The following is a 15713-nucleotide window of genomic DNA, read 5'->3' on the forward strand; positions in this document are numbered from 1 at the left end:
AAGCAATACTATATACAAAACCAAAGGAGCAATATTTAATAAGAAGAAACCAAAAACGCCAACCCAGAAGGCGATGGGGGTAAACAACCGAGAATATCCTATTTACACAAAAGGGGAAATCCAAAGCCTAAGTCAAATGTGGTCCAAAGTCAAATTGCCGAATTGTCAAATCCTAAATCCAAATCCAAATCCAAAAACCGAGAGCACCGAAGACTAATTATGACAAGTTTTACCAAAGAGCGAATGAGGAGAAGAGAATAGAATAAACTGTTTCCAGTCTACTCTACCCTTGGACCTTCTCACTGAATGAGAGCAAGAGGCCAGCTTTTAACAGCTGATCCATGATTAGGAGCGATTACCAACACCTGTTCACCTGGAGACAGACGAAGCAGAAGGCCGCTGAGGCCATCCTGTGGCTGAAAAGGGGTGCTGCACGTAACAGGTGGTTTGGATGAGGTTGATGGTGAGCTGGTAGTGGTTGCTGGGGAAACGGGGCTTGGCTGGAGCAGGGGCATGACAGAACCCCCCCCCCCCCCCCACCCACCCCCACACACACACACACACACACACACACACACATATAATTAGGGGGCTTTGTAATTAATCTTGATTAATGTAATTGTTGAACCCAAGCAAAAACCTTTTAAATAAAAAATGTTAGTGAGGCACAGATGAAAGACCCGTACGTTGGTAAATGGCCTGTATTTGTATAGCGCCTTCTTAGGGTTCTACAACCCCCCAAGGCACTTCACAACCCAATCAGTCATTCACACACACACACTTTCACACACTGGTGGGGATGAGCTACGATGTAGTCACAGCTGCCCTGATTGCGTACTGACAGAGGCGAGGCACCACTCCATTGTACTTCCTTTTTTTCCTCATATATGTTTGTTGTGTTTACCACTAGGGGGCAGTATAGGAGAGAAGAACATAGGTAGGAGAGAGAGAAGAAGTACTTGAATGAGAAGTTAAGGTGGATGCCTGAGACTGCTAAATGTGACGCAGATTAAAATAAAGCTTGGAAAATAAATGTTGCCTATTGTGTGACTTCCTGACACCCCGGCCGACCATAATAATGTTGATCTTTTATTTTCTTGTTAATTTAGCAAAAATAAAATCTATTTTACTTGTTTTAGTCTGCTGCAGTGTTTGGACGTAGAGACGCTGTGGTTTGTCCTTGTTTCTACCTTAAGCTTCATCAGCAGGCAGTATCATCACAGCATCCAAATTTCTGACAGAAAGATGAGACTAAATAAAATAACTCTGACGTTTTATTGTACTTTACAGCCTTTTTAACACGAATGCTAACTAAATTACAAAAAATAAACATTCAGTGTTTTGATTTAAGCCGGTTTTGCATGGCAGACACAAGTAGAACAGTTCATGAGCTGAAAAACTGCATTATTCTGTCTTAAAATAGACTAATATTAAATTCCTGCATGCGCAAATGACTAATTCTGTCACTTTTCTCCACCTTCACCCTGCTGACGTCTGTAGTTTCTGCCAGAAAGGCAAGAGGCGTCACATTTGACAGCTTCCTGAATGCTGCGTGTCATTTCATTCTCCAGAATCCGCCTGCAGCGTTATTAATGATGAAAGCAGATCTGAGCAGCACAGAGGACGCTGTCATTAGTTTGTTCATGGAGGATTATTCTAATTTCCCTGTTTGGTGTTTCCAGCCTTCTTCTTAAGTTTGCGTGGGTCTTTTTGGTTCCAGTGGCGCATCTTGAAGAGTCATAATGAGATTAAAAGATTGTGTTTAGCTTGTCTGTGTGTGCTCTGTGACACACTAAAAACACGTTAAACAATTTAACACGTCTGTGCGTCACTCAGTTTAATGGAAATTAACAAGAAAACAAAAACAAGTGGAGAAAACGGTGAACAAAGGCTAATATCTTCTCTGTTTTATGTTCTGATATGAATATTATAGGGTGGTGGATGTCATCCTGACTCATTAATGCGATTGACACGATTTATGCCGAGTGTCTGTAAACATGCCTGCATGTGTTTCAGACCCTAATAACAGCTAATTAATAAAATTATGGTGTAAAATATATGCAGATCAAGTCTTACACACACAAATGTTGCACCGTTTTTATTCATATAAAGGTTTACTCTCTCATGCTTTGATTGGTCAAAAAGCTCATTGTAAGGTCTACATGGCCTTAATGTCCTTCAGCGTGGTACACAAAACCTCAATGCTCACTTCCCCGTTGGGATGATTCATGGTCGCCAGTTTCCACGCCTCCTCAAATGTCTCCTCAGGAATATTCCCGAAGATCTCTACGATCTGAGATAAAAGACAAGATTCAGATGAAATTTTATTTGTTAGAAATTAAAATTAAGTCATATAAAAAGTTAATGAGCTGTAAATGGATTAATGATCATCTGTGTGTATGGAAGATGGTTAGAGCCACTGAAGAGAAAAACAATAGATTCGACATTAATCTCAGAATTATAACTTTTTTCAGAAGTCAAAAAGTCAGAATTAAAGTCAGAACTACTTTTCCTTTGTTTTGTTTTTACTTTTATTTTCATTAACGCTCTTCCAAATGTGTGAATAAAGAAGACATTGTAGAGATTGTTGTAGATATGTTTCCTCCAGTTGTTTGTAACATTTGCATTTTTATAATATTTAAATAAGCAGTGTATGCATGTGTGTGAGGTGTTTATGTTTGTGAGTTCCTAAGGAGTTCCACTTTGTCATCGCTAAGAAAGGTGCAGGCTGGCCAGCTGCACTTTCCTACTTTAAGCTGAGAACTGTCAAGCTGGAGATTTCCATCGTTTGAACAACAAGACGACGTCCCTTCAAAATAAGAGCTGAACTCGCTGACGCCTGCCGCTACTACTGGGAGTCGATCCGCAGACGGGCTTTGTCGTGCTGTGACCGCTGTTCTACCAGCTCCAGTACATCTGAAGGTCCGAGGACCTGGCATTTCCTGATCTAACACGGGAGGCTCCAGACGGTACGTAGTCACGGCAAAATGGCTGCTCATGTCATCAGCTTCTGAAGCCTTGTGGTTCCTAGTCATAACAACCAGATCCGCTACGTCGGCCTAGAGATTCTGAACACACACACACACACACACACACCAACACGATAACATTCCAATCCATATGCATCCATCACAGAGATAGTCCTGGTAGATTGTAAGAATTTATAATTATAGAAATTAAAGATTCTTAAACGATCCCAACTCTCTCTTTTCTTGTCTCTCAGTCACTACAAAGTGTTTAAGTAAACTCCCTGATGATAAAAACAACCGCTTCTGATTATAATATCTAGATCTAGTTACAGTGTATAAATATACGATCTATATTTCACTACAATTGGCGAGCCAGCCAGGCTGTGTCCTCACGTTACAATGTGTATGTCTGTGTGTACGTGTAAGTGTGTGTATGTCTGTGTGTGTGTGTGTGTGTGTGTGTGTGTGTGTGTGTGTGTGTGTGTGTGTGTGTGTGTGTGTGTGTGTGTGTGTGTGTGTGTGTGTGTGTGTGTGTGTGTGTGTGTGTGTGTGTGTGTGTGTGTGTGTATGTCTGTGTGTAAAAGGCGTCATTTGCATTTTTTTTTTACTGTGTGGGCTTCGGAACGAGCCCCCACACCGTGAAAGCAAACATCCCAGCTCTGAAGCCGATCTTCATCTGCGTACGTCACACGTCACGTGATCAGGAAGCAGAAAATCTATGTGTTGGGAGATCGTTTTGGGCCGCTGTTGTAAAAAAGGTGAGGCGCGAACCGGAAAAGCTTCTGCCGATCACAATTCAACAACGGATTATGAAAGAACGGATAACAGTCGAAACGTGCGGATTCTTCCTGATATAAGAGGTGAGTCTCCTCTTTGTTTTGGTAGTTTTGAAGTTGACATCATCCTAGCGCGCAACGTTCTATGACTCTTAAAAAAACAGTAAGAACTCTGAAAAACACTGGCGGCGAAGAGGAAATGGCTGGTAGTGAATGAGTTAAAGGGGAGTTTTCCTCTCCACTGTCGCTACATGCTTGCTCAGTATGGGGATTGTTGTAAAGCCTCAACACAATTCAGCAACTGCATGCAATCTGCTGAGTTGTTGTAAGGGAAATTTGATTGGCATAATAAACTGAACTCAATTGGAATACTTACTTGAGATGTCTCTTGTGGTCATTTGAAGCTATATATAAATAAACTGAATTGAACTGAATCAGGTGATCAGAAAGAGAAAAGCTTTTCCGACCTGAACGAGTATATAACTCACCTCCTCCTTGGTGCGAGGACATCTGAGGTCCTCCTCATGGATGCCGTGGAGAGCGTAAATGGATGGATGTAGAAGATCCGCAACTGTACACTTGTTACTGATGGTTCCGCTGGTCTTACTGATGCGTGGAGCTGAGTGCTCAGATCGGATCCCGTAGGTGCGACTGTCTAAAAACCAGGTACGAAAATGTTGCTCATGATGAAACGCCCGTCATAAATCAAAGTTTGGATCATTTGTTGTGTTTTTGTTAACTTGACAGCTGATAGGAAACGTTTAGTGTTTTTGTAAAAGTGTCTGTTTTTTATTCATCTGCCTTTTAAATGTTGTGTTTTCACTCAACAAATCCCCTTTTGACAGTCCCAATAATTCAGTTGAAAACAGCAATATTTGTGTTTTATTCATTAGTCCTCTGCACCAAAACTCATAATTTAGTGTTACTGCTAATTGAAGGTATAATTACACTATCTGTTATATCTCACTTGATGTTAGCAGCTTGTTGGCCACGGTGAGGGAGGCGCTGGTCAGGAAGTGTCCTGGTGCTGTTCTGGCTGTCCTGATGGTCTTGACGGTCTTAAGAGGACTGCCTGGCTTAATGGGCTCCAGGTCCTCAGGCTTTATCAAGGATTCAGAAGAGAAAGGTTCTGCTGATGTTTGTTTCCCATCAGTGTCAACTGGATGCTCTGCAGTAAAAACAAGAATGTTCTTATCTCAACAACTCATAAGCATTGACAGTCAGTCAACTATGGCCAAAGTGCTTTACAAGACCAATTTGAGAACATAAAGAAATAACATATACAATAAGAAAATATTGAAAAGTTTGTTAAAAGCACACTACTACCGATTATTAAAAGCTTTCCTGAATAAAAATTGTTGTAAGATTGGATTTGCAAAGGCCGAGGTCGGTGATTAAGCCTAAGTCCAGTAGAAGATGGCTCCAGAGTCGGGGTGCTGCTACCGAGAAAGCCCAGTCGCCCCAGTGGAATGAAGACCTCAAACATCTAGCACTGATGCCAAAACTCAGTAGGACAGAAATGTAGGATTGGGCCAAACTATTAAGAGCATTAAAAACAAACAATAAGAGTTTTAAATCATTTTGAAATCAAACAGGAGGCCAATGCAGACAAGACAAAACAGAAGGGCTGTGCTCGTGTCTAGGGGTGTCAGTCAAAAGGTGTGCAGCTGTATTTTGGACCAACTGCAGCCTGCTGGGTTCAGCGCTGAGACACCGATGTTAACGGCTCAATCCTGGAGCTGATTAAAGCATGGACTGCCTTCTCAAGGTCGGCATGGCTTAGAAACGGTTTCAATCGTTTTAAATCATTATTTCTGATCATGATCAGTCACTCTGAGTTTTTTATGCAGGCTGAACATGAAGATAGTCTCCTACACCCATTTCCTGCATTAGCTCCTGATAGAAAATAGACGGTGAAACTCTAGGATTTGAAAAGCCTGACAGATCTACGTCACACTGTCACAATAGCTCAGGAGGTAGAGCGGATTGTCCAGTAATCAGAAGGCCTCGCCTCTGCCAGTGCGCCCCAGGGCAGCTGTGGCTACATTGTAGCTCATCACCACCAGCGTGTGAATGGGTGAATGACTGATTGTGTTGTGCAGCGCCTTGGGGGGTTGTAGAACCCTAAAGCCTGGGGCACAACAGAGGCGCTGAGCGCTTCTTGGTTAGCCACGTAATAGTCACATTACGCAGGACTTGAGAACAGAAAGTGATTCTATTTTTAATACCTGATCAGACTTGCCGTCATGTTTTTGAGACTTTAATTCATTAAAAATGGGTAAATACGCTATTCATTACAATATGTTAAGATAAACGGTACCTTAAAGTTATCAAAGTTGCGACTGGGTTTGTGCCGTAAAGCCGTTCCGCATCGTAATGTCTGTTGTAAAGTACGCCACAATGTTGTAAACAGCTGCGCTTCTGGGACGCGGCGCTCCCAGAGCGCCCACTCTCATTAATGGCTTCTATTTAAAATGATGGCACGGAAGTGGCGTGGCGCATCCGTCTCCAGTGTGCCCCAGGCTTAAGAAGGCGCAATACAAATACAGGCCATTTACCATCTTGACTCGCGACGGGGAAGGCTCTGTTGGTTTAGCGTCCAGGAACAACAGAGAATGTCTCGGCTAGTAGAAACTAACTGTTAGCATTAGCAACTTCACATCAAAACATAACTCCTCCAGGCTTGTGTTATTTGTGGAAATAAAACATCAATGTTGCAAAACAGAGTCAGTGGTAGTCGTGTTGCTGTTAGCCAATCAGAAGTGTGATGTTCAAATAAAAAAAAAAGACTTAAAATCCTGCCCCGCTCTCCCTTGCCTAACTTCCATTTATCCGTTAATTTATTTGATCTAAAGCTGAAGTCTGAAATGGTGCACCGGAGCTTTGTTTCCCCAGAGTACGACTTACAAGGCATTAATTCCAGTCAGAGAACACAGCAAATGTGTTGAATAAATGAGGGAACCATACCTTTAACTTTAGCTAATAGATGGAAATTTGTCTACTATTGTTCATGTTGACACAACAATAATACCACCGATAGAAAGCACATCTGTAAAGGTGCAGGTGCTTCCACTGACCGCCTGTCAGGAGGTACTGATCTCTTCTGTCGATGGGCATCATCTCCTTCCAGGTGAGAAAGTTCCCAAACGCCACAAAGCTGATCAGTCCGGTCTTGTCTGTGTCACAGAGGTCCATCAGGCCATCCAGAACCACCTCGTTCACGTTCAGGTGGAACTCTCGACACACGGATCGCAGGTCGTCTCTGTCGATCCTTCCCTTCCCCTCCTAATCATTAACAGCAAACAGAGAAACGTTTTTAGGAGAATTGGGGATTAGAAGTCTGAAAGTGACTTTATTTGTTGTATCTGGAGAGAAAATAAAAGTTGTGAACCCGTTTTCCAATCCTTACCTTGTCGTAATGTTGGAAAGCCTTCAGCAGCGACGGGAAGTTGTTAAAGTTGATCGCCTTCAGCTGATTCCTAATGGCGCTGACGTTGTTGTGCTGCTTCTCCTGACCCGGCTCTGAATGGTGCAGAATGTCTTTGATTCCTACGCAGAAAACAAACCAAAGTAATCCACCGTCTTCTGCTGAAAAACATCAGACTGTGTCTTTTTTTTTTAAACAAATCATTTTACAGAAACCTACCATACTCATCTGGCGAATGGACGTTCCCAAAGCTGTGTTCAGGTGGAAGATTCAATGCATTTTTCCTCCTGCTATGGTGAGACGACATCAAACATGAGAAACTCCAGTTAAACACGAACAACTCTGGTACGACGGGACAGAAACTTACCTTCTGGTGACGATGCCGTATTGTTCTGCCAGCTTTTCCTCGGTCCCAGATCTTTCCCAAGCAGGGTTGGGATTGTAAAACCTGTAAAAACCAAAAGATCAGCCTAACTTTGTCCATGATCAAATGTCTGGACATCAGACAGGGGCAGATCTAGAAAATTATTTATGGGGTGGCAGAAGAGGGGCAAACATTTTTCTGGGGTGGCAATACATACATACTCACACAGAGATTATATATGTCACGAGCGTGTGGCGAGGTGAGCTGAGGTGAGGCAAGGATCCACACGCGGGGAGGAAAAGAGGCAGGCAGGTGAGAACTTCTAACATTGATTTATTAGAGTCACACGCTGGAACACTGAAACAATGACATGACAGGGAAAGAAGGGGTTTAAATACAAGAGGAGCGGGAGCTATGGTGATTGGGAAACAAGAGGCAGGTGGGAGCAATTAACGGAGAACAGACAAAACCTAAGAGTAGACAGGACAGGGCGTTGACAGTACCCCCCCCTCAAAGGGCGGATCCCAGACGCCCACAGGAACAAGGAGCAGGGCGGGAGGAGGGGGACACGGAGGGAGGGCCCAGAGGAACCGAGGGACCACAGGAGAGGCGGCAGGGATCAGCAGAGTCAGGAGGCCTGCGCCTGCTGCAGATGAGGAGGCGACGGGCCCTTGGAGGTCGGCGCCTGCTGCAGATGAGGAGGCGACGGGCCCTTGGAGGCCAGCGCCTGGGGCAGATGAGGAGGCGACGGGCTCTTGGAGGCCGGCGCCTGGGGCAGATGAGGAGACGAGGACGAACCCTAGGGGGCCTGCGTCTGGGGCAGATGAGGAGGCGACAGTCCCTTGGAGGCTGGCGCCTGGGGCAGATGAGGAGGCGAGGACAGGCCCTTGGAGGCCTGTGCCAGGGGCAGATGAGGAGATGGGGACGGACCCTTGGGGGCCTGCGCCTGGGGCAGAAGAGGAGGCGACGGGCCCTGGGAGGGCGGCGCCTGCGGTAGAGGAGCCCTGCAGGCTGGGCCGGGGACAAAGTCCCTGCAGGCTGGACCGGAGCGACCTTCAGAGTCACCATCAGAACCGGACACGGAGGAGACGTCAGACCAGACGCGACGTCATCGGACGAGCCGACTTCAGGAGTGGAGGCGGCGACGTCATCGGACGAGCCGACTTCAGGAGTGGAGGCGGCGACGTCATCGGACGAGCCGACTTCAGGAGTGGAGGCGGCGACGTCATCGGACGAGCCGACTTCAGGAGTGGAGGCGGCGACGTCATCGGACGAGCCAACTTCAGGAGTGGAGGCGGCGACGTCATCGGACGAGCCAACTTCAGGAGTGGAGGCGGCGACGTCATCGGACGAGCCGACTTCAGGAGTGGAGGCGGCGACGTCATCGGACGAGCCGACTTCAGGAGTGGAGGCGGCGACGTCATCGAACGAGCCGACTTCAGGAGTGGAGGCGGCGACGTCATCGGACGAGCCGACTTCAGGAGTGGAGGCGGCGACGTCATCGGACGAGCCAACTTCAGGAGTGGAGGCGGCGACGTCATCAGACGAGCCAACTTCAGGAGTGGAGGCGGCGACGTCATCAGACGAGCCAACTTCAGGAGTGGAGGCGGCGACGTCATCAGACGAGCCAACTTCAGGAGTGGAGGCGGCGACGTCATCAGACGAGCCAACTTCAGGAGTGGAGGCGGCAACGTTATCAGACGAGCCAACTTCAGGAGTGGAGGCGTCGACCCTTGGATTGGAGGCGTCGACCCTTGGATTGGAGGCGTCGACCCTTGGAATGGAGGCGTCGACCCTTGGAATGGAGGCGTCGACCCTTGGAATGGAGGCGGTGTTGACTTTCATCCGCTTCTGGTCCTCTGGCTTCTGGACCGCCGGTCCCCGAACCGCTGACCTCTGGGCTGGTAACGTCTGCTTCTGGGCCTGCACCAGACCCATCTGCTTCTGGGCTGGTACCGTCTGCTTCTGGGCCCGCATTGTCTGCTTCTGGGCCGGAACCGGAACCGTCTGCTTCTGGGCCTGCACCGTCTGCCCCTGGACCCCCCCTGGAACAGGCCTTGAGTGAACGAGCAGTGCTAGTGCTGAAGACAGGGAGCGCAGAGCGTCGAGTCGGAGCTGACTAGAATGGGCGCTCTGTTGAAGCCGGACCAGCTCAGCCCGTTGACTGGCCAGTTCAGTTGGCTGGACTGTGGGTGTGGCTCCACCTCCCACAGATGACAGAGGAGCCGAGTGGACCGGAGGCGGGACAGCTGGTTCAGCCGGAGCCGCGAACAGTTCGTCCAGCTGGAGCTCAGCGAGCAGGTGGTCCAGCTGGAGCTCAGCGAGCAGGTGGTCCAGCTGGAGCTCAGCGAGCAGATCGTCCAGCTGGAGCCCGCGGAGTTCAGCGAGCAGATCATCTAGCTGGAGGACTTGGAGTTCGATGGTCTGACGAACCTGGGCTGTTTCAACCTGTAGACTGGCGTGCTCCGCCCACAGGGCTGCGAGCGCAGCTCCTCCTCCTGCAGACGCCGATTCGGCCGGAGACGGGACAGCTGGTCTGACCGGGGGCGTGTCCGAACTGGCTCGCCGAGCACGGCCAGCGGTGGGCTCGCAGCTCCGTCCTGAAGCGCAGGGCTGCGGTGGATTCCGGCGTCTCTCCCCACGCCGTGGACCAACCCCGGGGGAGCAGAAAGCCAGCCCCGTGCCCTCGAAGCCGGAGCGATCCCGGAGCATCTCTCCCTCCAACGTCCCGTCCGGTTCCGGAAGGGCGGCGAGGAACGCCGAGGCAGAAGGTCGGGGACGCCGTCTGCGGCGAGGCGGAGCTGGAGCTGGGGAAGGAGAAGCCGGTCGACAGTCGGCGGAGAAGAACTGGAATAAATACTTCCATGGGAGGATCTCCCCGCTGGACCCTTCAGGGGGTCGTGTCATTCTGTCACGAGCGTGTGGCGAGGTGAGCTGAGGTGAGGCAAGGATCCACACGCGGGGAGGGAAACAGGCAGGCAGGTGAGAACTTCTAACATTTATTTATTAGAGTCACACGCTGGAACACTGAAACAATGACACGACAGGGAACACAGAACAGAAGGGGTTTAAATACAAGAGGAGCGGGAGCTATGGTGATTGGGAAACAAGAGGCAGGTGGGAGCAATTAACGGAGAACAGACAAAACCTAAGAGTAGACAGGACAGGGCGTGACAATATACATAAATATATATATATATATATATATATATGTATATATATATACGTATATATATATGTATATATATATACATATATATATACATACATATATATATACATATATATACATATATGTATATGTATATATATACGTATATGTATACATATATATATATATATACATATACATATATATATATATATATATATACATATGCATATACATATATATACATATATACTTATATATATATACTTATAATATATATATATATTTCATTTTTATGAATTTTTGAATATGCAACCAGACTGTCACGAGTGTGGACTGAATACAAGTTTGCTTTAATATCTGAAGATTTCTACAGTAAATATGTCTGAAATGTGGCACACAGGTACAGTGGGTGTTCCAGAGTAGGGATGTGGTGAAAGTTGGACATCAGCTATGAAGGATGATTTTTTATGAATTTTTGAATATGCAACCAGACTGTCACGAGTGTGGACTGAATACAAGTTTGCTTTAATATCTGAAGATTTCTATAGTAAATATGCCTGAAATGTGGCACACAGGTACAGTGGGTGTTCCAGAGTAGGGATGTGGTGAAAGTTGTACATCAGCTATGAAGGATGATTTTTTATGAATTTTTGAATATGCAACCAAACTGTCACGAGATGGGCAGTTCCCTTGCAAAATGCGTTACCGTAATGACTGTTGTAAACGCGCAATGAAATTTTCGCGGCGGATAAGATGCGGCTGGCTTGACCGCTGCTCACAAATGACGGCTCACTTGACCGCGGTCTTCTGCTGCTCAGAACTCGAGCGCCGATGGTGAGTGTGCTGCGTTCAATGTAATCGGACCTGTGACTTTTGCTGCATTTTAATCCATTGCATGGGCGACTTTGTGCTGTGTTCAATGTTTTTGGACATGCAACATTAACGTTTGTAATGCCACAACTATTTATTTAATTTCCAGCTGCCAGCTGGGGTGGCAGCAGGGGTAGCACGGCTTTCTTTTTCACCCTAGTAGATCCGTCCCTGACATCAGATATGCATGAAATTACTTCAGTGGCTCTCCTAGCCAGCGGAGACTTTTCCCAACATTGCGTCCATCTCTGAAATGTGGCGTCTGCAGCCCAAACGTGGCGTCTTTATCAAAGTGACTCCTGTTGTATTTTCTATCCATTTTCTCACCTGTGGAGGAAAATACACGTTCAGCTTCGGAGGATGCTGCAGTTCGCACATACAGCTGATGCCTACCAACAAAATAGGAGCTGTGGCTATGGATGTAAGCGTCGTGTCCCTCCTGGGCTTCCCTCTTCAACTCCTCTTCAGTCTTTGGAGGATTAAGAAGTTCACGAATACCCTGCCCTGGATCAAAGCAGCAGATAGTCGTTTCAAATTATTTTTTTGATAAAACAGCTGGAGATGTTCATGAAAATAAGTGTATGTCTGGTATATTTGATGAGACTAGATAAATCCTGGAACATCTTTACATTTTTTTGTTTTCAAAGGAAGTTAAACAGGTTTTTCATTTGGATCAAATTCTCATTAGCAGTTCCATGTTTGATCTAGTGTTTAACACCTGGATCAGGAAATCAGGGATCAGGAACTCTGGCTTTGTGTTTGTTTATTCTAAATTTGAACACACAAAAATAAGTGTGTAACAACAGCTAAAGATCAAAATGAACCATCAGTGAAGCTGTCTTCTGTTTGAGCTGATGCCTGATGAAGGAGTTACAAAATCATTTTAGCAGTAGTTTAAAAGTAAATTCACTTACGATATATGTAATATAATATAATATATCCATCCATTTTCTGAACCCGCTTGTACACGTAGGGTCGCAGGGGTGTGTGTGTGTGTGTGTGGGGGGGGGGGGGGGGGGGGTTGTTCTGGTGCCTATCTCCAGCGGTCAATGGGCAATCAGGCAGGGTACACCCTGGACAGAGAGCCAGTCCATCGCAGGGCAACACAGAGACACACAGGACAAACAATTATGCGCACACACACACACACACACACACACACACACACACACTCACACCTAAGGACAATTTAGACAGACCAGTTAACCTTTTGGACTGTGGGAGGAAGCCGGTGTACCCGGAGAGAACCCACGCATGCACAGGGAGAACATGCAAACTCCATGCAGAAAGATCCCAGGCTGGGAAGCGAACCCAGGACCTTCTCGCTGCAAGCCAACAGCTCTAACCACTGCGCAGCCCTATATTATATTATATATTATATTATATTATATTATATTATATTATATTATATTATATTATATTATATTATATTATATTATTATATTATCGTTGTCTTCCTCCACTTATCCGGGTCCGGGTCCGGGTCGCGAGGGCAGCATCCCAGATAGGGAGCTCCAGACAGTCCTCTCCCTGGCCTTCTCCACCAGCTTCTCCGGCAGGATCCCAAGGCGTTCCTGGACCAGATTGGAGATGTAACCTCTCCAACGTGTCGTGGGCTGACCCGGGGGCCTACTGCCGGCAGGACATGCCCGAAACACCTCCCCGGGGAGGCGTTCAGGAGGCATCCTGACCAGATGCCCAAACCACCTCAGCTGACTCCTTTTGATCCGGAGGAGCAGCGGTTCTACTCCGAGTCCCTCCTGAATGTCCGAGCTCCTCACCCTATCTCTAAGGCTGAGCCCGGCCACCCTACGGAGGAAACTCATTTTGGCCGCTTGTATCCGTGATCTTGTTCTTTCGGTCACTACCCAAAGCTCATGACCATAGGTGAGGATTGGGACGTAGATCGACCGGTAAATCGAGAGCCTGGCTTTCTGGCTCAGCTCCCTCTTCCCCACGACAGATCGGCTCAGCGTCCGCATCACTGCAGACGCCGAACCAATCCGCCTGTCGATCTCCCGATCCCTCCTACCCTCACTCATGAACAAGACCCCGAGATACTTAAACTCCTCCACTTGAGGTAGGACCTCTCCCCCGACCCGGAGGTGGCAAGCCACCCTTTTCCGGTCGAGAACCATGGTCTCAGATTTGGAGGTGCTGATCCTCATTCTAGCCGCTTCACACTCGGCCGCGAACCTACCCAGCAAGAGCTGAAGGTCAGAGATGAATGAAGCTAGGAGGACCACATCATCCGCAAAAAGCAGAGACGAGATTCTCCTGCCACCACACTCGACACACCCCACACCACGGCTGCGCCTAGAAATTCTGTCCATAAAGGTAATGAACAGAACCGATGACAAAGGGCAGCCCTGGCGGAGTCCAACCCTCACCGGGAACAGGTCCGACTTACTACCGGCTATGCGGAACAAACTCACGCTCACATTATATTATAATTTCAGTAAATGATCTCATGAACTAATGGGTGGATCATTAGTTGAACATCTCTATCACAGCAAATCACCCTCATCAAACACTAAAACAGCTATAACTCTGTGAGGTAAACGTGTGTTTGGTAGCAGCTGAGGGTCGTTAACAACACGGGATCTGATTGCTAACTGCTCATTTTAACCAGCTTGGTTAAATCCTACAGCAGACTGAACCAAACAGACTATAACTACATCATTTCTCAGCATAAACTCATTTTAGTACGAAACTGGCGTGAACTACAGCAGTTGCATTTTAGGCTTTTTATTTAAACACTGTGTTTTTGCTGTTTTTAATATTTACTTTTTACATCATTTTTAAATGTAATCAGCCACTCTTCTTTGTGTTTCCCGTACCTTTAATTGTTTTCACGCCAAATGTAGTTTTCTCATCGTACCAGGCGGGAAGTCCACCATGTTGCTCACGTGACCGACCCAATTGAGCGTTCTTACGTGAAGCAGACTTATTTAGCTCCTCCAACTTCTGTTGAAACGAATTTTCAGGAGGATGAAACAACCTCTCAATCTGCAGAAACCATATAACACATATATATTAGGATTATATTGTTGAATTTAAAATTCTAAATGAAAAAAGAGAGTTGTCAATATGTCAGTGTTCTGGATTATTAGCTTGAACATGAAAATAAACAAAAACACTTTTTCATCAAATGACTTGATAAACTCATTGTTATTAAAGCGCTTTCAGAAGTAAGATAATAATCCACTGAACACATCTTTTAGGTTGATCTCAAACTTCTAAATAAAATGCATTTGACTAAAGAGGTTGTGTGTGCCCGTGGGACTCACAGTGTCTGATCTTTTGGTTTTGATGCCATGGACAAGCGTGCTGGCAACATCTGGATCATTTGCCTTCCCATGATGCACTCTGATGGCTCCAGGTTCTGGTAGGATACTGTTACGGTACTTCTTCACATCTGGAGGGGTTGGAGGCTGAAAAATGTAGGATTTTAAACAGAGATAATAAATAAAAAATGTTGCGGCGGTAGCACATCTGGTTTAGTTACGGTTAAAAGACAACACATGAATGCTTCAGTCAAATCTGCCTCAGCCAGGATTTGAAGCTGTGACATTCTTGCTGCTACAAACGACACCACCGTGTAGTCGTAATGAACAAAAATAAATAAATAAAAATTACAATAAAAAAATGTCATTAAAGCAGTAAAAAAAAACCTAATATAAACTCATTGATTCAGGAATTATTATAAATTAAAACTGGAAAAATTAAAAACTTATGGAATTGTGCATCTCTTTCAGTTTATATTTGGCCATTAGTTTAGGTTTGAACAGTTTAGTTACTATAATGACTTACACATGGCATTTCCTGTAAGCAGCACTCTGCTCGGTCTCCCAAAGGTTTCAGTTTCCCTGCCTGTGGTCAAAAAAATTAAGAAATTTAACGCTCATAAAAACATTTACGCGTTGAATTGCTCCAAACTCCCACAACAAGCAAACTTTAGACCTACTCGCTGCATTTTTAGACTTTTATCCTCAAATTTCGGCCGGTTTGAAGGATTTCCGTCTGTAAAACTCATAATCTTCCGTCTACCAACTTCTAAAAACGGTAAAGATGTTTTCAGCGTTTGCTTTTGTTCTGTTGCCTAGCAAGAGCAGTTTTCGGTGACCCTAATGACGTAATTTTTTTTTTTTTT

The 15713-nt window shown here is 46.0% G+C and overlaps 1 protein-coding gene across 1 annotated transcript; it reads right to left on the minus strand.

Annotated features, from left to right (window-relative positions):
* Positions 1-2087: 2087 nt before the first annotated feature.
* efhb (EF-hand domain family, member B) lies at positions 2088-15685 on the minus strand. Its single transcript, XM_015949786.3, has 13 exons — positions 15528-15685; positions 15374-15433; positions 14851-14994; positions 14401-14569; positions 11954-12064; positions 11758-11887; positions 7540-7620; positions 7392-7462; positions 7155-7294; positions 6823-7030; positions 4713-4913; positions 4234-4400; positions 2088-2293 (listed from the first exon to the last, which is right to left on the minus strand). The coding sequence occupies exons 1-13, from the start codon at positions 15594-15596 to the stop codon at positions 2159-2161; spliced, it is 1686 nt and encodes a 561-aa protein (XP_015805272.3). The 5' UTR covers positions 15597-15685; the 3' UTR covers positions 2088-2158.
* Between the last annotated feature and the right edge of the window lie 28 nt (positions 15686-15713).

Source organism: Nothobranchius furzeri, chromosome 5, assembly GCF_043380555.1.
Source record: "Nothobranchius furzeri strain GRZ-AD chromosome 5, NfurGRZ-RIMD1, whole genome shotgun sequence".
Taxonomy (NCBI): Eukaryota; Metazoa; Chordata; class Actinopteri; order Cyprinodontiformes; family Nothobranchiidae; genus Nothobranchius; species Nothobranchius furzeri.